Genomic DNA, 25,930 nt, shown 5'->3' with positions numbered 1-25,930 from the left:
TTAGCAATCATTAACAAAAGAAACTTTTTGTCGATCACAAATTGTTATGGCTTTTTCTCTGGTAAAAGGACAATTATGTAAACTTAAATGTACCGAGTGTGTGGTCCTGTCCAGGCGTTGCTGGAGCACGCCGCCAGCGAGCTGATGACGGCCGGCATGTACGAGACCGTGAACGAGGTGTACAAGGTGCTCATCCCCATCGCGGAGGAGAACCGCGACTACAAGAAGCTCGCCAACATTCACGGGTCAGTCATACTGGTTTCCCTACCAAAAAGTGTTGTTAAATCTGTTCGCTCATAAATGCAGTATCCTCCGCATTAATATACGGCGTATGTGTAAACTTTTTATTGTCCTTATTCTCGCGCACACTCAATAAACCTTGTAATAGGCTATTTGACTGGTTTTCAAAATCGATAGTAGATGTTAAGAAACCCAGTAAAAGTTGATTTTTTTATTTCTAGTACATATTTGCCGAAAAATAATATATTCAAATTTCCATATTTAAATAACGCACGAAAACGCTACTTGGACAATATGGTGCTGCAATGGGGTCGGTGACGTCACTTTGCTGTATTTTAATCTGTGGTGACTTAAAAAGTGACTTCATCATAAGCCCGGTCAATCAGAAGGGTTTGAAAATTTGCATTTCTATTTATTGATTTTTGAATAAATTAATTATTATTTTCAAGTTTCGTTAGTAAATAACAATTTTTAAACTCATAATATACACTGATTACAATAATTCACAGTTTATTTTTCGCATTGTCAAATAGCTTATTGCGAGTTAAAGCGTGGAAGGCGGTATCTACATGAGTGAACAGATCCATGACGGTAGTATTTACAAAATGTTTTCCCGCTTAAAACTCAATTGAGATTGGTAAAATAAGGAAGAACCAATGGATAGTTTTTCATAAGTTTGGTAGCCGAATGTTATAAGATAGTGGCTATTGGATAAGGAAATGGATCAGCGTCGTCATCATGGTCATGGTGACCATCGCGATTAGATGTCGGCGTGTAAGATACATAGTCGAGATGGTCCAGTGGTTAGAACGCGTGCATCTTAACCGATGATTACGGGTTCAAACCCAGGCAAGCACCGCTGATTCATGTGCTTAATTTGTCATTATAATTCATCTCGTACTCAGCGGTGAAGGAAAACATCTTGCGAAAACCTGCATGTGACAAATTTCATAGAAATTCTGCCACACGTGTATTCCACCAACCCGCATTGGAACAGCGTGGGGGAATATGTTCCAAACCTTCTCCTCAAAGGGAGAGGAGGCCTTTAGCCCAGCGGTGGGAATTTACAGGCTGTTGTTGTTGTGTAAGATATATGACCATGGCATACCGTCGCAGCAAGCTGAACGAGGCGTTCACGCGCATCGATCAGTTGCACGGCAAGCGCGTGTTCGGCACGTACTTCCGCGTGTCGTTCTACGGCGCGCGGTTCGGCGACCTGGACGGCGAGGAGTTCGTGTACAAGGAGCACGCGCTCACCAAGCTGCCCGAGATCTTCAGCCGCCTCGAGGTACCGACATGTGGCCTTGAATTTGGTGAATAATATACTATAGTCTGTTCGCGTTAAGAATGCAGTGAGTTGTCATTTTACTCCGCCCCCTGGTCAATCAAATCTTTTTAACAGAAGGGTAAAGGTGTTTGTATATTTGTGTTAAAATTGCAACAAATTATATTTGTTTTAAAGGCTAAGTGTAATGAATTTTAAAAATACACATTAACGTAAAAAATCGAAATTAAGTCATTAATATTTTAATCACTATTACAAGTGTCTTCATTAGTGTTTATAATAAAATAATTTTCTGCAGCAAGTTCCATAACGTGGTCGCAGCATTTCTCGCACTTTTATTTTTACAAATTGGTGAGGTATTCATTTTTTTTAAATATCAGTTAATAATAATAAAAATTTAATTTACATTATAAAAATATCGGTTAATAATTAATTAAATCCACAACCGTCACGTTCGAACTTATGTCTTTACTTGTTCAATGTGAACTTGACTTTGTAATTTGAAAAGATTTGATTGGTCAAAGGGAGCGGTAAACAATGACAACTCACTGCATTCTTAACGCGAACAGACTATAGGATGGTGTAAAAATAATATAGGTATAGTATGACACAAATGAGATGTAGCATCGGAAAATGCAATGTAATGAAAATAAAACCGATTACTGCCGATTTACACAACCAATAGAAATAGCTCCCTATCGCGCCATTCGACGCTATTCGTCGCTATGGATTCACGCGTCAGAGAAAGCAAGTGCATGTTAATCGACGCGTCAAATTGACGAATATATTAGGTCATATGATATTACACGTTATTACGTTTGTGCAAATTCGTGTGAGAAAATAAATATTGATAATTTGGGATAGCGTACTCAATTCGGATGTGATCGGTTTTACGAATTTTGCCGATGCGACATCTAAGTTGTGTCGTACTATACCTTAATAGGGACCTTAATATAATATGGGTACCTTCAAGTTCCGAGTGAATAGACACCTTCTAGGCAAGCGCGCTCCATCTTAGACTGTATCTCACTTTCCATCAGGTGTGATACAGTCAAGCGCTAGACTATACACTTTAAAAAAAAAAGAGCTTTAACATACTAAGAATTAGTCAAGTTTTTGTATACGCTGAGATCGCGCAATATATAGGACAGCTACAAATTAACTTTCTATTCAACGTATTACTAAAATAACACAACTATGCTCACTTAATTGTAAAATGACGATTCAAAAGTGCTTGTAGAGGCGTACTTGAATAAAGTTTATTTTGATTTTGATTTTGATTTTGAAATAACTGACTTCACAAAATAATTGTGTTTATAGGAAAACTTCGTTAGTAAACTTTTATATCGAGGAAGAATACGTCAATAAATATACTCCTAATCATTGGGTTGAAATGTCCAGACGATATTTGTCCAGTAGTGGGACGTTAACGAACAATTGATTTGCATTTTTAGCGTGTTTCAGTTAATATTTGGTATCACATTACAGAACTTTTACGGTCAAAGATTCGGTCCCGAAAACGTTGTGATCATAAAGGATTCCAACGTGGTGGACGTGAGCGCGCTCGACCCGGACAAGGCTTACATCCAAATCACATACGTGGAGCCGTACTTCGAGCCGCACGAGTTGCGCACGCGCATCACACACTACGAACGGAACTATAACATCAGTTAGTAATTTGATATTTTCTAATTCTTAATTTAAAATTCGAATACAATACGTTTCACATAATGTAAAATAAAGAAAATGAATATATTATATAAAAAATGAATTCAATGACAAATCAGTAGGTACTGATTAGAAAATAATCTTCACGTATAACGGAACGTCACACTTGACTAGTGTTGTAGGAATGGAGTAGAGGAGATAGAGATAGTGTTCTGATGAGTCTCCAGATACATACAGTATATACAGATAGTAATACACAATCACAGTACAACTTATGAATATATACATATATTGGTGACTCATAATCATAATTTAGTCCTGACGGCCGCCACGTTATTTAAGGTGAATGATAACTATTGAGAATAATTAATTAATTATGTAATTGCAGTGAATAGTATCGGGTAGATATGTTATGAGTGTGGCTTTTGCACAGAGCGCTTCATGTACGCGACGCCGTTCACGGCGGGCGGGCGCGCGCACGGCGAGCTGGGCGAGCAGTGCAAGCGCAAGACGCTGCTCACCACCGCGCACCACTTCCCCTACGTCAAGACGCGCATACAGGTCCGCACACCGCACCACCACACCACGCCACCACACCACGCCACCACACCGCGCCACCACACCACGCCACCACACCACGCCACCACACCGCGCCACCACACCACGCCACCACACCACGCCACCACATCACGCCACCACATTACGCCACCGCGCGCCTACACTGGCTCTCCCTTTAAACCGGCACCTCCAAACGTCCATACACTTAGTTACTGTTTGGCGTCTGAGTAGGTGGTTCCTAGATAGATAGGTTTGCACTAGTGTTGCATATCGATAGTCCACTATCGATAGACTATCGATAGTTAAGGTTTTAGCTATGGTATGGATAGGCTATCGATAGTGTTGTCGCGTGGCAATACTATCGATAGTACTATCGATATCCTGAATAGTTTTCGAGGTCAACTATCGATACTCAAAATATCGATAGTTCTGCAACACAGGTTGGCTCAAAGCACTAAGTAAAATTCTTCAGGCTATTTATAATATCAGGATAAACATTTAATAAGTGAAAATCGCCATCCGCGTCGTATTAACTTAAACCCTCACTACAAGCTTTCTCTTCACAAATACAACACGTATTTTTATATAAGGTATAAAACAGTCACGGTCTTTCGCTAGAATATTCAACTCAATGATCTATGTTTATAATTTCAGGTTGTACAAAGGACACAAATAATTCTGACGCCCATCGAGGTAGCTATTGAAGATATACAGAAAAAGGTAAATTTCATAATTCATTTTAATGACTTTATATTTCTTTAAATGTCAATGAAATTACTGTGTTATTAATTAATCAAATTAGATTATAATAAATGTTTTGCAATTAAAATAATATAATTTAAACTTAACATGTCCATGTAACAATAATTTATTTAGTAAAATCATATTAATCAAATAAAATATGTAATAGAATATAAAACAATTTTCAGATAAACGAGCTGGCTGCAGCGACTAGTCAAGAGCCCCCGGACCCAAAGATGTTGCAGATGGTGCTGCAAGGCTGCATCGGCACCACTGTCAACCAGGGACCCCTGGAACTAGCGCAGGTATGAAATTAAAACCTAAACGAAAAATGCTATTCGCTTTAAAATACAATTTATAACTTTTGAAAGATTCATATTAGAGTTATTTAGGAGAGTATTAAAGAAGAAATAGGCTATTTGACTGGTTTTAAAAATCCATTTTATAATATTTAGTAGGGGTTAAGGAACCCAGTAAATGTTGATTTTTTTATTTCTAGTACATATTTGCCGAAAAATATCATATTAAAAATTCCATATTTAAATAACGCGCGAAAACGGTACTTGGACAATATGGCGCTGCAATGGGGTCGGTGACGTCACTTTGCTGTATATTAATCTGTGGTACATATAATAGAAAAGCAAGGTTTACAAGAAAGTGACTTCATCATAAGCCCGGCCAATCAGGAGCGTTTTGTGTGTAAATAAAGTATTGTTTTCGAGTTTTGTTAGTTAATAACCATTTTTAAACTCATAATATACACTGATTACAATAATACACAATTTATTTTTCGCATTGTCAAATAGCCTATTACAAACATCAAAATAAGAATAATATTTTTATAGTAAAACTTTTTTTATCTACCGAACTTCTCACACGCATACAAATTTACACGCACCTTTATACTTAAATTCTGTTTGTTCAGAAAGGGATGCATGGTGTCTTATACTCTCTAAACCTTATTTATTGTATTTACTATATATTAGTAAGACTCATAACCAATTATAAAAATATTATTAATTTAAACTTATTGGTAAATTTTAAGTGATGTGTTAATAATTTTGTAATTATTATTTAAGGTGCATTTCAAATAACTACATGATATATTTTTAAATTGACAATAGGTGTTCCTGGCGCCAGTCGTCGACGGAAGCCAACCCGTCACGAGGCTGACCAATAAACTAAGACTCGCATTCAAGGACTTCTCAAAGAAGTGAGTACCATCTATTTTTTATCTTGTCTGACTTTATTATGCTTATTTCATGTAGCTCTCCTAAAGCTACATTGAAAGGTGGACCTTTTACCAGACACAATTAAGAACACTCATTTGACACGTTCAGAGCGAGGTACAAACATAGATTTATATATAGTACATAGATTTCTGTATAGTGCGGAGGCCGTAATATCTATTTGATATATTGTAGGAAAGTGATAAATTTATTTATATGATGCCTACTCAAAACAGAATGTTATGGTGTACCTACTATAATACAGGATCTATCTGACCACGTACCACACTGAAGAAATAAACATCCATCGCATCAAATCACATCGAGTTTTAGGTGCTTAAACGCTACGGGGTCTAATAAGCCCCGCACTGAACATAGAAGAAATGAACAAAATTATGCCGCAGCGAATGTGTTGATATTATATACCATGTTGTACTGATGTGCCTTATGGATGCGTGAGGCACGGGAACGTGAAGAGTGGAAAGGTTTAGGAGAGGCCTACGCCAGAGAGGCGACTACTACTTGTTAAATTTAAAATATATTTTTTTTCCCTTATAATACACTCGTTTACTTATAAATATAATTTAGATCTAGCAATATAAACTATAAAAGTATAAGTTGTAAGTAGTAGAAATAAAGGCTATTTTTATTTTTTTTTATTTTTATTTTATTTTGTACTGATGTGCAGGTGCCCAAAAGCAGAGATGGCCCAGTGGTTAGAACGCGTGCATCTTAACCGATGATTGCGGGTTCAAACCCAGGCAAGCACCGCTGATTCATGTGCTTAATTTGTCTTTATAATTCATCTCGTGCTCAGCGGTGAAGGAAAACATCGTGAGGAAACCTGAATGTGACAAATTTCATAGAAATTCTGCCACACGTGTATTCCACCAACCCGCATTGGAACAGCGTGGTGGAATATGTTCCAAACTTTCTCCTTAAAGAGAAAGGAGGCCTTTAGCCCAGCAGTGGGAATTTAGAGGCTGTTGTTGTGCAGGTGCCACGACGCGCTGAAGAAGAACAAGAACCTGATCAGCAGCGAGCAGCGCGAGTACCAGCGCGAGCTGGAGCGGAACTTCGCGCGCTTCACGGAGCGCCTCGCGCCGCTCATACACGCCACGCCCTCGCACGTCGCGCACCTCACGTGAGACCCGACTTTGGACATACACCGACACCAACTTCTAGGCTCTATATACATAAATATCTTATATCGGGTTTTTGTTTGCCTCGAAACACAAATAACTTATAAAAACCTGTATGGCATTAAAACAGTCAGTGTTTGTTGTTTGGATTTACTTGTGTGATTTAAGTCAATGTATTATGTAAACTGAGTTATCTCTACTATGTGTGAATGAAATCTGTCTAAACTCGTGTTACAAAGAGAAAACATTTCACACGCAATTTTTGTGGAACCTACTGAGATGACTGACTTACCAATCAGATACTTAGGCATAACCAATATATAGCTAAAAATACATAATGTATAAAACAAAAATTAATTCAAACTATATAACTACAGCCTTACAGACAATATAAGAAGTATTGTGTACCAAACATACAATTTTATAATGCTGTTGTTTCAACATTATAACTATCAATGTTATAATTAAATATTATATAATAATAAATTGTTTTTCAGGAATGGTTTAAGCAAAGGTGACTACAAATATCAAGCTTAGTCAGCGCACATCCATGACAGGATATAAAAGAGTGACAAGACGACGCAATAAAATGGAGATTAAAACTATTTTTATCGTACATTTGTATTGTATTTTACACTTTCAATATCACATTCGTATTTTTTTTTCTTCAATGAAAGCAATTCCATAATACAATTTCGAAATAAGAAGACTTTAATTTATACAAGTGTGTAGCGCGTGATTAGTATTTGTGAAATCGAAATGTATTATAATTTTTTAATTATTATAATGTTAATCAAGACTTAATTTACTCAAATATTTGATGTGATCGTACTTAGTTGATAAGTAATACTGTAAATGATAAGCACAATATTATAGAGTGGAAATGACAATACATAACTGTTTTTGAACATTATATTTCTTAAAATACATTGACAAAAAAGATGTACACACACATGTATACAAGATGAGATTAATCTTTACAATACCAATATGTCGATATGTTCATACATGTATAGAAATTCTTCTAATATATATGAGATTATAATATTTCAATTATTGCATCACTAAAAAATTAATACCTCATGTCATAAATGCGAATACTTAGATGATTAGAGCATGTTAATGTTTATTAAATGAATCTCTAATCTGCACTGATAACTCAAATTAAGAAGTTAAATTAACTTGTAGGAAAATCCTTACTAAAATCTTATACATGTGTAATCCGCTGAATACACTTACTAAAAAACAATGTATAGCAGTTATAATTTTACCTTCTATATATATACATATTCGTATTGAATATAGAATGAGAATAATAAGTAAACTATTCACTGTTTAAGTTTTTTTTTTTTTTTATTAAAAGCTATAGTCGTATTAACGGTAACACTGACATTTTCAAAAATAATTTTATAATAACATAATTATAAAATTAGTATTTACGGCAAATCGGCATTAGAGCAGTGTGATAGAATTAGCCTCTGATCTTCTCAAACTGAGAGGAAACCTGAAGCAGGATACTTACAGGCCGATACTTTACTTTTAAAGTTATAAGTAATACAATCATTGAATGTTTTTTTACTTGTATTTTTACTGTCCATAAATGTAAATTTTATCTTATTTCAAGGCGAATCTAGTTAAATGTTTAAAAATTATAAAAAGTATAAAAATTAAAATAAAGAGCAAAATGTATCGTCATTTCCACTAAATTTGCATTTATAAAACTTAAAATTCAACTCAAATGATATAAGAATAAAATGTTTGTTTAAATTATTAACTTTTAATATCCATCCACCTTTTTTAAAATCAATTAATAAAATATAATATACAGATACTGTTTAACTACCAATAATAATTATTCCAAGAAAATTGTTTAGTTTTCTTTAATTCTATTTAAAAAATGAGAAATTAAAGAGAAACTTCAAGTAATTCGTATTTATTATTAATATAGAATATAACAGATGTTATGGAATTTCATCAAATGAAATATTATGTTCAGCTATTATGTAGTTTGTTACGTTATACAAAAAACTTAGCTGACATGTCTATACTTGAACATTCCGACTAGATATTTTATTGGAATAAAGTAATAGATCTTCTGAGAAATAGCAGAGCAAGTATTGTGTCCCGTGTAACAACATAACACAACATGAAGGGAACGCCTCCACTCTCTTATAAAATCACCACAGACACTTTTATCACAATTTTAGTCTCTCGCCAAACGGCACAATCACTCCGACTCGGCTGGGGTGTGCCATGTCAACCTCTCTTCATAGAATGCAATTACCTGAAACATTTGATTCAAAATAATATCTTTTAGATTTGTTCACTTAAAAATATTTTATGAATGATTCATACAATGGTAAATAAAAACAAAACATTTACTATCCACAACAAAAGAAATTAAACAGTAATATATTTACTTTGCTTATTTATGCATCTAAAAAGTCAATTTACCTGTTGTGGGCACTTAACATTAGCAACTTTAGCTGGTACGAGTTCAGCTTCATCCGAGTCTGCCCATTTTATTAAAAACATCAACTCTCCTGTAGCGTCTGATGCTCCTGTAAATAAAAGGAAGAAATAAATAAACTATCTCTATAGTAGTGTAGACCTCAATTTATATTTGTTTTAAATATGTTACAAAATGTATGTACTGTATGTCTTACATACAGCATGATATGAAACTAAACTTAAATACTCCACACACACACCTGTGTACATTATCCACTGAGGTGTCCAATGGTCCAATGACAATAAGTGGTATAATAATTCATGGATAAATAACATATATAATACCCAATAATCATCATCATCATTATACAATAAAACTTTGAAATCTCATTAATAAAGATTTGTGCTGATTTTTACATATAGTGTTGTAAATTTGTGTAGAATTGCTGTTCAAATCTCCTCTCCTCATCTCTACTATTCTATTATTTTAGTATAAAATAAGATTTGATATAAATATATTCAATGCATATTCTGCATAAATACAAAAGAATATTCATTATTACAATTATTGCAAAATTACATGGAGTACCAACCCCTGAATTTATTTATTAATAAAATATATATTTTATTATGTTTATTTTGTACAACTTTAATGTATGACTGAACTTATATTTTATTGATGTTCATATGAAATCAACAACAGCAAATTGTATTGAAGAAACAATATAATATACCGTACCTATAATTTTTTCTGCTTTAAGGCCCTTCTCGAAACCCGACTTTGCCTTGTCGTCTTTCTTTTCCTTCTTCGAGTCTTTGTGTTCCTCCAGAGACGACACGCTGGTCCCTCGTCCCTTGCGGCCGGTTGTGCTTGTGTCGTCACTAGATTCACGCCTCCGTTTTTTGGTGCGCTCTTCAGTTTTTTTCGCTTTCGCCTAAAATATTTTTTGTTTATAATTTGAAGACTCTTTCATATTGAACAATCATGGACGATTTTGTAGATGTTAGAGCTATTAAATGAAACATATTTGATATATGTATTTTCCTATAAATGTCATTAAGTCTTATGTTGCTGTTAAAAAGCCTTTGAAATGATAACACTAAACATTTGATACTAGGGATCTACACAGCAGTTTTCTATAATTTCAAGGCCGAAACAGTATATAGGTACTACAGCTTTTACTGGTAATACTATCTACTAAATAAAATTTAATGGTAAACACTAAATGACAAGTGAGCAATGGGCAATATTGTATAGTATGCCTAAGTAGATTAGTTCGAAATTTTTATTTTTATAGTCAATGTAGAAAATAAATATAATAATTGTGAAATCCATTAAATTTTCTATGGAGAAAACCAATTTTCAATCACATTATAGGAATAAAATTATGCTATGCAGTTTACAGCAATAAAGTATCATAATTAAACATCTGATATCTGCAGAATATATATCACATAATCACGGCAGACATACACAAAAACAATTGATCAGTGATGTGGACAGTAATATAATGTGATGAAACTCATAAATCAAAATAACAATATTAGATTTGTTAAACATATAACTATTGCTGTTATATTTTAGAATGTACTGAACTAAACACTTTCCATCAAAGACAAATATAAATAAATGTTTTATCCTCCCAACTTAATAAGTTGTCACACAAAGGTGTCCCTCATTTTCTTATTCAATTATGTTTAATGGAATGTGCATGGAATGGACACATTAGTCTAATGGCTCAATTTTTGTAAAATTTGAATTAGACCTCTCATCAAAATCAATAACCCAAACGACTAACTTACATCAATATTGATACCTTAACAAAATATCTAAATACAATAGAAAAAATTTCATGACATACCTAGTGTTGAGTTAGACATATTTTGTCTTTGTCAACTCAAACATAACGCTTAGCAAAGATTTAATGATGATGCTGTAATTATTTCTATCAGTTAAGATGCAATAAAAAAAATGCTAAATTAGTATAGAACTATTGTCTAAAATTAAAAATAAGGCAAAAATGAATTGAAGCTTTTGCGGAATAGTTCTTAAATACAAACTTCAAACCTAACCTCTTTTTCCTTCCTGCTGTCTTCAAATGTTTTAATCAATTCCTCGCAGTCCAGATTTTCTTCTGGCTCCCAAGTACTTTCCTCTTCTTTATAACCTTTCCATTTTAGAAGATACTGTACCTATATGAGATACACATTTTTTAGCCAGACATGCTAACTTTCCATTATTATGTTACTTAGATCTTACAAATAACTTGTAACCTATGTTCTATACATTACTATTAATAACTAAATTATAGATAAATATAAATTATTGACTTCAGAAATTATTGGAAATGTGTTATTTGTATTTTATACATAATATAAATTAATATATTTATAGTTTCATTATTTAGAATATTAAATTAATTGTTAATTGGTTGTTTCTGAAAATGTAGTACATCGGTTTTTCTTTAATTATTACTGTAATCCGAACCTAAATAAAACTAAATGTTTAATAAAAATATAAAAATACATGTTTAAATATCATAAAAATTCGCTAATCTTAAAAACTTGAGCTAATAATTTACATAGCATTAATAACTTTATAATAACTAAACAAGTTAAAATTTATAACCAACCTTTCCCTTTACAGTTCTCTTATTTAAAACCTTTTCAACAACGTACTCTTCTTCACTGGAACCGTCGCTGGTTTCTGTCTTTTTGTCTTTACCCATGTTTTTTTTAAATAAAGTAAATAAAATGCTACGCTAAATAAATAGGAAATCAAAATCTAATGTAACCGCTAATATATGCCAGAAAATTCCCAAAATGGCGCGCAGACTATAGCTTGTAAATATGCCAGTATGGCAAGTGGCAACTGCAACTGGCAGACAATAAATGTTACAAGATATAAATAAAAAACAAAATATGTTATTTAAAAATAGTATATATGTATTTTGAAATTGAAAAAATAAAAATATTTTTAATGTTAAATTGATTTTAATATAAAGTCCATATTTTTTTTAATCATCACATTTTTTGAAGTGCTGATATGGCCCAGTGGCTAGAACGCGTGGGTCTTAACCGATGATTGCGGGTTCAAAACCCAGGCAAGCACCACTGTATACATGTGCTTAATTTGTGTTTATAATTCATCTCATGCTCGGCGGTGAAGGAAAACATCGTGAAGAAACCTGCTTGGGTCTAATTTCATCGAAATTCTGCTACATGTGCATTCCACCAACCCGCATTGGAACAGCGTAGTGGAATGTGTTCCAAACCCTCTTCTTAATGGAAGAGGAGGCCTTATCCCAGCAGTGAGAAATTTACAGGCTGTTACTGACTGACATTTTTTACAACAAGCAATATAAATTATTGGTTCATATAGATACAGTAGAAATAAATAACTGAAAGGCATATTATGTTTCACCAATCTCACTGATCAATAACGCGGGAGAACAGATGTAATCAAAGTATACTTTAATTTAAGATAGATAGGTCATATTTTAAAAATATTAACGTTTATAATTTTTTTAAATATTTGTAGTAATAGGTATTGTATTTAAATAATAATGGATTTTGAATTTTGCGTAAATTTATGCTTACATAAAGATTTAATAATAAAATTGTTTCTAGTTATGTGGACTATTCAAAAAAAAAAAATTGATCGCGATCATTTATTCAATTTATATATCATTACATAGAGTATTTAAAAAAATCGTTGCTTCTATATATGATGTGCGTAGTTGTTTTTAAAAAACTATAAATGTCAAAAAATATTCAAACTGAAATAAGTTTGACAAATATATACAAATTTGTAATAATTATACCACTAAAAGATTATTATATGCTTAGAACTTAATTTAATTAAGTTAATTTAGTAACGTCGATACTTATTGTATTACAATAATATTCGACACAAAAAGTATGCATATTGATAGTTAGTGTTTATTAACGTAGATAGTCCATAATTATATTATTGTCTTAACATTCTAATCAAAACTAAAAATGAAGATAAAAAGGACACCTCAGAGAGAAGTCAGTGAAAGCCCCAGCAAAAGGGTTAAAAGTATTAACAGTAATGATTACTTTGAAACTACTTTAGACGAAAGTGGCTTACAATTACATTCACCGCCTGAAAAGTGTATGACATCACATGAAACAATTTTAATTACTCGAAATTTAAGAAAAAATTTGCAAAAACATAAAGATTATCCGCGAAACGTGTCTGAATTCTTTGAAAACTTAAAACAAAGATGTGATGAGCAAACATATTTGAAACACTTTTTATATCCAAACATTGTTCGAACAGCCGGCGAAACATCTACTGAATCCCATTTGAATGACAGTCTAATTAAAATCTTATTGAATATTCCTGTACTACAGAACAAATTGATGGATTACATCTTTGAAAAAGCCATTGATTTAGCTGCTGATTCTAAATGCGGACCATGGATACAAGCAATATTGAAATGTTTTTCAAATTTAGATAATGTAGTTGACAGCGATAAAATTGCTACAAATCTCATAAATCTTTTGGATGTAACATCAGAAAAAATGGTTCGTTTGGAAATTATTACAGCTATTCCTGATATAATAGGAGATCAGGCACATGAGAACATTGCCTCAGAGATGAGTCGGATATTGAGCGAGGACCATGACCTTGTACCAGCTATTTTAGATTGTCTATCTTATCTATGTTTATCTGATGAGCAATACCAAGAATTACAAAAGAAAACATTAAATATTTTAATGGCATTGCCAAAATGTAATCACTTTCCGAATTTTGTTAAATTCCTTCTAATGCCTGGACGAACTGTTGACACTGCATATTATGAAGCTGTGCTCGGTCTAAGGAATGCACTTGGTTGGCCAACATCAATTGCAAAACCACAAGATATTGCTACTAGCCAGATTTTGACTGTTTCTGCCATAAGGACATCTGTTGTATCATCAAAAGTTATTGCAAATGCTTGGTTAAAAGTTATTTCAAATTGTCAACTCAGTGCTGACCATAAACCAATTGATTTTGTAATCATTTTAATTTTGTATTCCACAAGTGAAGAAAAGCAAAAGCAAGTGGAGAGTGTGATTAAAAAACAAGTTAAATTAAATATTTTAAATGAAGAATTGTTAGATGACGCTTTTACAATGTTTAAACCAATATTGAAAGATTATTTAAAAACCCTCATAAGTTTAACAAATTCTCTTTTGAAATGTCGAGGCGATGTTGAAGTTCAGCAATTTGCTTCACATATTTATACTTTAATGTTGTCTAAACTTGAGGATTGCTGTCAGAGTGTAGTTGCAGAATTACTGCAACTAGGACTAGACAGCAAACAATGTGTTATGAACATACTAACAATTTTAAATAATGTTGCAGTTAAAGACATGACATTATTAAAACCTCAAAGTGTTCAAATGTTGACTCTACTTGATAGAATGGATGATATGACATTATCAGAAATACGAGCTGTTATGAATTTAGTTTGTGGTCTTGCGTATAGTTATGAAAATTCAGTCATTAGAGATGACATACATATGATTGTCAGAAAAGAATTAGGAAGTTCAAACCCGACAGTGAAGATTCAAGGTATTCTGGCTGGTGTACATGCTGTGAAATACCTAATGGCCTCCACTGATGAAGAAGTTTCCATAGAATCCGTTGAAGATGTTAGTTATGGAACTATTAACCATCTACCAGAGGGTGATCTTCGGGAGGCAGCACAAATTATAGAATTAATTAGTCGCAGCACAAGACAGTTTCCTGACATGATAGCATTCTTTTATGATGAACTGTATAAAATAGTGCAATCAGTTGATTATATAAATTCACATTTTCTCAATTGGATTACTGAAGCTGTGACTAATGATTTACAGCAAAATTTTATTGTTGATAGCTTGGAATGTAACACATTTGAGGATTTGAAGCTGGACATGCAATATTGTCTCAATTCAGATAGTGAAATGGATAATGTTATAGCCATTAATATTGCTGGATTAACACTAAATACAAAACAAGATGTTAGCATTTTAATTTTGTCTCCACTTTTCCAACTTGTCCAAGCACTACACAACAAAAAGCATGATGGAAATTTATCAAGTATAGATGCATTGTTGGGATGTCCAGTTATTATGCCAATTTTCGATATTGATTTAATTGAGAATATGAGTAATACAACAATAACACAGGTTTTAGATTGTCAAGTACATTGTGTTAATTGGTTTCGAGAATTGTTGAATGCATTTGCTTCTCAAAATGATCCCGCTTTGAAATCAAAGATTTTAAACAGAATATTAAATATACAAAAGCTGGAAAAAACTATAGAAGAAATTCTGTTGCAAAGTAATTTAGTGTATAAGCCACCAGTGTCTACTTTCAATTTAAATAATAGTAAGATTCATGCCAATGAGAAAAAAAATATTAAAGTACAAAATGCCAAAACAAAAGTACAGAAAAAAACACAAGATGTTTCTGTTCTTACCGAGACTTTAAAAAGTCAAGCAAGTGTACGAAATAACAATGTTGTGAAAAGCAAAACCACAAGGCAAGTCCAAAGCATACCATTTAGACCACTGAACTTGACATTACTGAATCTTCTAAAATGTGAATTGACTGATGGTAAGAACCCCGAAAAGAACCTAACAATGGAAGTTTTTATTTTCCTATTGAAATATATAAACTGTCATTTAGAAAGCATATTACTTTCGAAAATTAAAAAAAACACATTTCTCACGAAAAAAGATGACACAGAGGCTTATAATATTAAAAAAGCAGAAGAATGTGCCCAACTTGTCAATGAAATGCTGCCAAAACTTGTAAATCATATGAAGTTCATTACAACATACTTAGATGAAAATTATTTCATTGAACTTGAAAAAGATGATAACGACCTTTTATATGATAGTGATATGCTGAGCTATCTATGTGGCCTTGAACACATATTGAACATCTGTACTACATATTTTAAATGGATTGGTTTTAAAACCCAACATAAAAGTTTGTTGAAAACATCTCTACGTACTATTGCACACAGCCTGGAAGGAGAAAACTCGACTTATGTTCAAGATTTAGTATTAGCTGTTGCTAAATATTTACAGAGACATGAGAAATACTGCATTCAGCTTACCACAGCTGTGTCATTGTTTGAGTATTTCAAAGCAATTCAGGAATATTCTTCAAGTCCCATGTTAACGCAAATAATTAAAGAGCTGGCAAAGAAATTCCTTTCTAATCAGTGGAAAACCTCTGATGGTGTTGCTGAAAAGGGTCTATTTCTTAATCAGTGTGTTGATGATTTTGCTAGAGTTTATTTTACAAACAATCAAATTTTAGAACTGAAAAATATAACACTTTTATTAGTCAATGATGTACAAGAGATGGCAAAGGTACGTAACAGTACATTAAATTCATTTCAATGTGTTAATAAGGCGAACTTTCCCATAATATATAGAAATTTAGGAGGTGCACTTTTCCTAGCAACCAAAACGCAGTTAAATAAAAGGTTAACTAATTGTGAACATTTAGATTTATGGAAAAATGTGGGATTAATTTTGAAGTGTATGTTAGAAATTGCTAAAACACTTGAGAGCAGAAACAATTTAGCTGCCTTTTTTAAGAAAACTCTTCCAATTATAAAGCTATTTATTACCCATGGAATACCTATAATGGAGTTGGAATTCAAAAACAAAACACAGGAAATACTGGAATTATTGAAAACTTTACAACAAATCACAAGATTCCTGCAGTCATTGTGTTGCCATTCTAGATTGAAAAAAGATACTGCATTAATTAATAAGGTACCATATGTAAGGCAACTGTTGGAAACTCTTTTATATAAAGTTAAAGCTATGTTGGCTGCAAATAACTGTTCTGAAGCATTTTGGATGGGAAATCTTAAAAATAAGGATATCCATGGAGAAATTATTTCCACCCAGGAAAATGAAGAAAATGATGGATCAGGGGATGATTGTGATGAACAACTACCAGAGGATGATGATAGTGATGTTACAGATGATGAAATGCTTAATCCTGATTCACGAAGTCTTAGTGACATAGTTTAATATATTTTTATAACCTTTACAGTTTCAATTAAATGTCTTTGATAAAAATATATATATTTTATTTTATTTTGAGATTGCTGGTTTATCCTTAATCTGCATTTAATAATTCATCTCGTGTTTTTACAAACGATTTTACATATACCTACTTACTATCTAAAACATTGACATGCATGAGTTTTAGTCATAAATATATATCTCGAAATTATTTCAAATGTGCTTGTTTAATTAAATTTTACAACTTCTAGCCAATCGTAAAATTGGAACAGAAATAAATCAAAACGAAGTCACGAAATCCAAAACCAGTAGCAACATTTTTTGTTTACAAGTTAACCAACATTACGAATTCGTAAGAGTTAGTTAAACTTTTTAAAATCTGATTACCGATTTAGATAAAAAGACACATATTTAGAGTAATATAACTTTTGAAGACTAAAATAAAAGAAATTTGTATAAGTTTAAGAATTAATATCTTTAATAATTGTAGCGAGCTTACTTCACTCTTGTTTTATTCTCGATTGACTTTTCTTGTCAAAAGCACTGTCATTCGCAATTTGTAGCAGCTTCAGTGTGTTGACGGACTGATTACGATAGTAGATACAGTTCGTACTACGTACTAAGCAGTATCTTGCACTGAGGTAACACGTGAATCGTACTCGGAAACACATATATTTTTTAATATCGTCAATTTCTTAAAAAATATACAACAAAAATAAGTTTATGTGATTAGTGATAGTTAAGTGGACTAAGTAAAAGCTGTTGCAAAGAATTAATGTACTAAAAGACTCTAAGATAACAAGTTTTTGTGTTGATTTGAGTGGTTTCAATTTGACTTTGACGTCACGAGAGAGAACCAATCGCTTGGCGCCAAAGATTATGTAGTAAATGCGTGTTTATAATTTTACAAACATCAGACAACTGTTGCTAAGAACCAATCTTGAATGGGGACCACGTGAGTGAATGTCCGAACTATGCTTTTAAAATGTACTGCCGATGGGAGGCGCATCAAAGTCAACGGAGCACCGATCAGCCAAGGGAATGTGGCGAGAGGTAAGGCTGATACAAATAATAATTAGGTATATGACGTAGCTATAAAAAAAATCTAAACACGACCTTGTCAACTGAGTAGCTAAATGATAAAAACCGCATTGAAATCAGTTCAGCTGTTTGTGATATAACTTTCTCTAGAATCATTTTAATTATTATTAGAGTGTTAGATAAAATAATTAAATATCTTGGATGTTTATTATAATTATTCGTTTGTTATCACTTGAGAACATCTATAAACTCGTAATTTAATTTTCTTAATTAAATACTTATTTCAAATTGTAAGTATATCATCTTTTCTTACAATTGATTAAAATTAAATTACATATCACATTTATTGCTCATTGAATATTCATTATAATGTTAAGCTGTTTTAAAACGTTGTATTTAATGTAAATAGCATAGAGTTGAGAAGTTTAAATCGTTGGTTGTTATATCACTTCTAAGTATATTATTATTCACCGCTTTGAAGACGCATTATGCAAGTATTTGTGTTAATATAACGATTAGGTACCTATAGATCTTGGTATATGGTAAAATTCTTTTATAATTTTGTTTTATTTTTTTAATAATCGTAGTGTATATAAAAGTCATCACTATTGTTATAGTGTTTGTATCGGGGGCACTATTAAAAAAGTATGTGTGACAGTTGTTGGAGTTTGGGCAGTAAACGAAGTTCTTTGTTTTATTGCTCTACACTACAATTGTACAATAAGATAAAATGTATTTAAATGTCAATATTTTATATTATGAACGCTAAGGAGCTAACGCTACTTTTTATGCATTTAATTGGAATGTCTTTTTAATGATAAACATCGGCAGCAATTATCAATAAAATATTAAATCATTCACGCGAAACAGTGCCCTTAGCCTTCAATTTGATTGAAAAAAAAGGGACAAATTTAAGTAAACTGTATATGATTTACTTTTCCGAGGAGATTTATCAAGGTTGCCATAAGTTTTAGTCATTGTAAGTTATAAGATCATATTAATAAGACCTTTAATTGTAATATTCTTAATTAATTAATAAAAATTACTTTAGGTCGAGTTATTTTGAAATATATTCTTCAATACGCGTAACAATAACAAAATACACTTGTCTACAAGAAATAATTGTATCAAGGATTCGCAAGACAAGTTTTGAAATGTTTAAATTTATCTCTAATTGAAAAAAGATTGTTCAAGTCATACTTATACAAAAAATACATAACAATATAATAAGTCATTTATTTTGAAAAACTTCAGATGAATAACCTACGTGAATGGACATTTAAAGAACGTATGGCAACATTAAAATAACGGAAGCTGAGAAAAATCCAATAATCGTTTTAAATGTTGCACAGAGAAAAGAAAACGTTAAAAACTAATGTCAGATTCGTTATTTAAAGCCTCAAATAAATCGATCAAGATGTACTCCTTCATTTTTATTTTTCATTCGATTGTACCATAAAAGAATAAAAAGATAACCTTTACTGCGTCATAAATACAAATGATCATTACTTTACTTCTTGACTTCTTTTTATAACTACAAGACTGAAATGTGAAATATTAAATGGTACCACTAACTCACTGTTACACTGTCCTTTTCCAATGTAGAGAAACTTTATTTTAATATTTTTAGTAATATTAGCTTTGTGGTTGGTACCGCTTTATACAAGCACATCTATCCAAGTCGCGAAGGATTCTACCGTCAAACAGCCTAACTTGGGACTTTTGCGTTTTGGTTTGAATGTCTAGTGACCCAGTAAAGTTACACTGGCTCGGTCACCCTTCCCTAGTTAAACAGCGCTAGTCGCCTCGCTGTAGTTACAGGCACAAGGGACATAACATCCTAGTCCCTAGGTCGATGGAACATTAAGTAGATAAGGGATGGTTCCAATGCCATTTATGGATGACTACTGATAGAGGATATAATTGCCAGTCAGCTTACCTAAGCTTTCTTACAAGAATTCATGTAATCAATAATTCATTTAACATAAAAAAACACATGTTGGCGTGGTAAAGTCTAATGAAACTGATTATAGGCCCTTTAATCGAGCATATAACTTTAGTTTTATGCTCGATTCTATATAAAATAACATTAAATTATTTCTTATTTATGGGATGAAAGATAAAGAAAAATATATAATGTATCTTAAAGCGTGGACATATGTAAAAAATCGGTCTCCAATCAACTGTGAACCTTCTATCTACAGTTTGGAAGATAAAATGGAAAACCTTCATTGTGCTATCGATCGGAAAAAATAGCCTTGAGTACAGAAGATACTTGTTAGTGGCCGAAACTAATGACAAATAAAAATATATTTATTTAAATTTGGATAAAATCTAAACCGCTCGTGTATTGTTTATGATTAACTTGCTATCCGTCACGGAAAAAAAATATACTTTACAGATTGAAAAACAAATTGGAAAGGAAAAAAAAATTAAAAAATTATTTATAGAAATAAAATTACTAGGAAAATGACATCTCACATTTTGTCAACTATAGTATGCGTGTATTGTGCATATAAAGCGTCCTTTTCAATCACTCTGCATATTTATGAATACAGTATTAAAATCCGTTGCGTAGTTTAAAATATCTAAGCGTATATACGTCGGGAAGCAACTTTGTTTTATAAATACTACGTAGAGGTAAACTATTACTACAATATTAATTTGATTATTCCTTGTCTCTATAATTATAGTTCACGAACTGTAACGCATTACAAAATATTGATATTTTATTTGGACATAGCCAATCGGAAGTTTACAAACGTATTAAATTAAGATTTTAAGAAGCTGTTTTAGCGATAAGGCCGCCTCTTGTGCAACTTTCTTGAATGCGTGTGTTTATTGGTGTACAATAAAGATTATTTGGATTTGATTTGATTTAAGATATTTAACACAACAGTAGTTTTATTATTTTATGTATGTTCTGGTTTCCGTTACCATGAATATAAAGAAATGAAAGAAAGAAAAAAGTATTGGACATAAGAGAAAAGTGAAATATAAAATGGCACATTGACGATGTGAGGAATAGTTAATATTTCTTACAGCGTCATTGTCTATGGGTGATGGTGACCACTTACCATCAGGTGGCCCACATCCTCGTCCGCTAACCGATACCATAAAAAAAACTCATTCGAGTTAGACTACGAAGGCAGCCGTACTACTTCTAACAATCTCCTACAGACAACCTATGACATTCAATAAAGAGATTGTGTGGAATCATTAGTAACTTAAATTGAATAAATAAGTTCAGATTGCATTGTTATCCACACTTGAAATCGAATTCTGAAGGACCATCTAAAAATAAAACGACAGTGTGTCCTTTGGGAAATCAATCACCTTGAAGAAACGGATTGGAACCTTAATCGGCAAACAAGTATCGGTATCTAGTAAGTACGCTAGGTGCTCCATTACGTACATCAAGGATATAAGGCTCACCCGTGTGAGCCTTATATCCTTAACTCGTGTAACATTACGTGTTTACAAAATATTTTTTATTCAAGGATTCTCTTTGATGTACCTGAATTTGAAAAAGTATTAAGCCCCATAAATGATAATAATCCTTTCAAGTGCCGAAAGCACTTATAAAATAAAATCCAATTATTGTACATTACTTTTTTTGAGTCGTAGGTTCACAAAGTAGGTACGTTGGTTTGATAATAATAAATACGAACTTTGCCCCGTTCCATATAACTAAAACCAACAAACAGATTAATTATAAAATAAGAGATAGACTGACTTATATCTGAAAATATCCAAAGACTTATTTATTTGTACGGTCAGTTTATATCGGTCAATATTATTGCTTTTAGATCAAAGAAGCGTCCTTAGTCGCACTCCCAAGTTCCGGCTCTCATTGGCAAACACTTAAATGCCTACATATTGACATATCTATAGTCGACATAGAAGATTTCTTAACAGTAAAGACAAAAAAAAAATTCTTCGAAATTCAAATGGTTGAAACAAATAAGTGGCCAGCATTCAATTTCATCTGCCAATGTGAGGCCACAAGATTATCCGTGAAATTTAAAATATACAATTTAATATTTCCTTTTTAATTTATATTTGATGACTTGCGTTTCTGTTAATTATATGCTAGTTTTATGCAAAACAATATGCTTGCATATTTCGATTAAGATATTACTGTTTCCGCCAAAATATTAATCTCGTTAACATATGTATGATAAAAAAGTTATGTCGCAGGCTTAAAAGTACTAGACATGGAATATGAAATGCGATCTCTTTATAAAATTTTAAGGTTTTCGATAAGTTGGGGATGAGCACTTCCGACTAGTCGTCGTTGGTCGAAGTAGAAATTTCATCAAATTGTATATATTTTACTATAAAAGTAACAGAGAGTAATAAACCAAGCTGTCTTACTGATTTGAATTGTGAATATAAATAAATGAAAGTGAAATATGAAATGGCACATTGACGATGTATGGAATAGTTAGTATTTCTTACAGCGTCATTGTCTATGGGTGATGATGACCACTTACCATCAGGTGGCCCATATGCTCGTCCGCCAACCAATTCCATAAAAATAAAATAACAAATACATATAAAACCATCCATTATTTTGTAACGAGTACTTTAATTTCATAGATATTAGGAGTATTCGTGAAACTTTCTTTAAATTCATAAAACAAACGTATATAACGATAGCGGATAACCCACTTAAAATACGATTATATTCGTCTGCATCGCTAGTCGTTTTTATTTATGTATGATACGGCTTCTTTCCAATATAAATAACAATTTATTTATACGAAACTAACATAATTTGTCCGCTAAACACTTATAACGATGTCAGTTTATGATGTAAGCTATTTGCTTTGCGGTGGATGTGGTCGGGGTACATCGTCGAACGGTCGTGTATCATGTAGTGGCGATAACGGCGCTGTTATCAGGAAGCACGCTATCGTGGGTCAGTCTGCTCACTTCTGTTTACTCAGATGCAATGGACACGAGAGAATCATATGACAGGGCCCGGTTAGCACCAGATATTTACCTGTCTCAATTATCTTAATGATTTTGTTTATTAACATGTTAGTAAAATGTGCGTGAAAATTTAATCGTGTATAAATATTTGTAGTGTAATTTGTTCACGATTCTCATTGTGTACGAATTTCGTTTTCCTGTTAAAATGTGTATTGAAAATATATCGATATATTTTTATTTTATGTAAATCTAGACTTGCTTTATCACTACGAAAATGACTGTCTATCTGTTTGTTTGTCACGCTATCACAGTCAATCCACCAAAACGAATTGTATGAAATTTAGTATGAAACGAGTTTGAACCAAGTAAAGCTACTTTTATATCTAACATCTGACGACATACCCTTAAGGCGTGAGTGAAGTCGCGAATCACAACTAGTTTAAATATGTCTGAAAGGTTTGAAATGAAAATACATGAAGTTATCATTTATATTTTATTTAAAATACAGAAAAAAACATTGTCGTTACGTCGTGGAGTACCTATTGAGTAACTATTGCTTTTTTTGTGTCATCGACACGATGTTTTCCTCGATTGAAAGCAAAACCAATTGATAGGCTTCTAGTGCTGTTAGCCTTATCTAATTAAACACGAGAAGCCACAGATAAGATAATCAATTTGGGCGCCATGAATGACGATGGTCGTTGACCGGTGTCAGACATCATCGGGTCCGGACAATGCACTTCTCAATTTAATATAACTATGTTTTATAAAATTATATATGTATTTGTATTCTTATAATAATGAAACATTTCAAATAATGTTTCTTATGGCATTAAAATTTATTTAAAAAATTTAGTCGATTATCAATTCAGCAGATTTTTCTTATTTATTTGTATAAGATATCGCATAAAGCAGATATGTCTTCGCCAACTGTATTATACTGTGTTTATATGTTATAGGTTAAAAAAAAAAACAAAATGCAAAAATATGAAAATGAAATATTACAAATCTCAATTTTTTTTTACTTTATGGAATTATTAAGATAAAAATAATAACGATTTGTCACATCTAAGTATTATGAGATTATATTATGAGATTATATAGTATATTTTGAAAAATAATTGAAAATTCGGAATAGCCATACTTAACAAGCAAGATGCAGAGCATGACGCAAGTGCAGATTTCAAACGATTTAACCGACTGAAATCAAAATAAAATATTAGACGGGATTTTTTTATCAGCAATTTATGCGTCATAACCAAATTACAGATAAATTAATTTACGTAATATTCTCAATATATATACGTATATAAAACCTACATCATGTCATGTCACAATATATCAATCATTACAATCATTACAAACAATTATTAAATATATAAGGTATATATATATATATATTTTAGGTTTTACAGTTTTAATGTTATTTAAGACTGCTGGCTGGCTTTGTTATGTTATTCTTCGTCTAAAATAAGTTTGTATGCCAAAATAATAAATTTAAAAAAAAAATATGTATGTTTAAATTTCTTGGTCTAACTTCAAAATTTTAATGCACGTTCATTCACATTGTTTAAATATTTTTTGTGTTTATTCAACATTGAAATTAATTATCTTTAATTAAAACTCGTATTTTTTCCAAAGCCTTCATTATGATTATGACTCAAATTTATTAGGCTAAGTTTAAATTTGGATTTCTAATTATGGCATTTATTAAATCAAAACAACGACTTCTTTTTTAATGAATCAATTGAAAAAAACAACTTGTTTTGCTTTATTATTCAGTATTTTAAATACAACCCGCTACTTAAGAAACTTTTTCATTCGTTTTTTAAAATGTAGGTAGACAAAAAATAAACGAAATACGAATACTTACGAGAAGTTTTGACGTATGGAATAAAATCAACTTTCCGAACCGGTGCTTTTTATGATCAAGATTTGATTAAACTTGTGAAATCTTACTTAATATGTCAACTAAACTAATACTTATTACTAATAATAATAACCATACTAATAATAAACGCGTAAAAGTAGTTTAAAATTATAAGTCTCTATGATTACAATAAACAAATATCGAATCAAATCCATTATTAAATATTCTAACTTTATATAAAACTAGACTAAATAAGTAAACAATATGTTGAATTGAATATATTTTACAGCAAGCTACATTAATAGCTATGTTATTGTAGTATACGAATAATAAATGGATATATCTTAAGATCACGTAGGTACCTAGCTAATTTATTTGCAATGTTTTAAAATTAACTAAGCCGAAATTCTTATGCTTATTTCGGCCTTGGTCAAAAAACCACTGACGTAAATTCATTAGCGAAACGCCTCAAGAACTGAACCCGAGACAATTACTTTTTCTTAGTTTATTTGCTGTAATTTAAAAAATGATTCATTTAATGCGGATTTAGGCAATTATTTAAATGTTGTTTTGCAGTCATTTTGAAAGATCACAGACTAAAAATAACTAGCTCCGGTAGCACAGCTGACTTCACGGGTACTATATAAAAATCCGAATAAAACTTTTAGATTGACGAAAAAAATAAAATAAAGGAATATTAAAATTATCAGTATTT

General features: G+C 31.8%; 4 protein-coding genes across 5 annotated transcripts in view; 3 read left to right on the top strand and 1 right to left on the bottom strand.

Moving 5' to 3' along the window:
* Positions 1–8,667, top strand: part of LOC124530832 (dedicator of cytokinesis protein 7) — a 34,003-nt gene extending 25,336 nt beyond the window's left edge. The window contains exons 31-39 of the mRNA XM_047105155.1: positions 115–245; positions 1,357–1,528; positions 3,014–3,194; positions 3,627–3,754; positions 4,406–4,471; positions 4,681–4,797; positions 5,617–5,705; positions 6,719–6,865; positions 7,361–8,667. Coding sequence (XP_046961111.1) covers positions 115–245; positions 1,357–1,528; positions 3,014–3,194; positions 3,627–3,754; positions 4,406–4,471; positions 4,681–4,797; positions 5,617–5,705; positions 6,719–6,865; positions 7,361–7,400 — 1,071 coding nt within the window. The 3' untranslated portion in view covers positions 7,401–8,667. The remainder of the gene's footprint in view (positions 1–114; positions 246–1,356; positions 1,529–3,013; positions 3,195–3,626; positions 3,755–4,405; positions 4,472–4,680; positions 4,798–5,616; positions 5,706–6,718; positions 6,866–7,360) is intronic.
* A 113-nt stretch (positions 8,668–8,780) lies between these two features.
* On the bottom strand, positions 8,781–12,206 carry LOC124530830 (chromobox protein homolog 5-like). The gene is made up of 5 exons (XM_047105154.1): positions 11,948–12,206; positions 11,388–11,507; positions 10,054–10,249; positions 9,318–9,424; positions 8,781–9,147 (listed from the first exon to the last, which is right to left on the bottom strand). The coding sequence occupies exons 1-5, from the start codon at positions 12,041–12,043 to the stop codon at positions 9,091–9,093; spliced, it is 576 nt and encodes a 191-aa protein (XP_046961110.1). The 5' UTR covers positions 12,044–12,206; the 3' UTR covers positions 8,781–9,090.
* Positions 12,207–13,078: 872 nt separating this feature from the next.
* Positions 13,079–17,420, top strand: LOC124530992 (Fanconi anemia group D2 protein). Its single transcript, XM_047105374.1, has one exon. It carries the CDS (start codon positions 13,317–13,319, stop codon positions 17,370–17,372), a length of 4,056 nt encoding a protein of 1,351 aa, XP_046961330.1. The 5' UTR covers positions 13,079–13,316; the 3' UTR covers positions 17,373–17,420.
* Positions 17,421–17,927: 507 nt separating this feature from the next.
* LOC124530991 overlaps positions 17,928–25,930 on the top strand; it is an 86,085-nt gene continuing 78,082 nt past the window's right edge. For both annotated transcript variants that reach the window (XM_047105373.1, XM_047105371.1), the window contains exon 1: positions 17,928–18,419. In XM_047105373.1, coding sequence (XP_046961329.1) covers positions 18,341–18,419 — 79 coding nt within the window. In that variant the 5' untranslated portion in view covers positions 17,928–18,340. The remainder of the gene's footprint in view (positions 18,420–25,930) is intronic.

Source organism: Vanessa cardui, chromosome 7, assembly GCF_905220365.1.
Source record: "Vanessa cardui chromosome 7, ilVanCard2.1, whole genome shotgun sequence".
Taxonomy (NCBI): Eukaryota; Metazoa; Arthropoda; class Insecta; order Lepidoptera; family Nymphalidae; genus Vanessa; species Vanessa cardui.
Note: the sequence above shows the minus strand (reverse complement) of the source record. Positions and strands in the feature narration are given on the sequence as shown.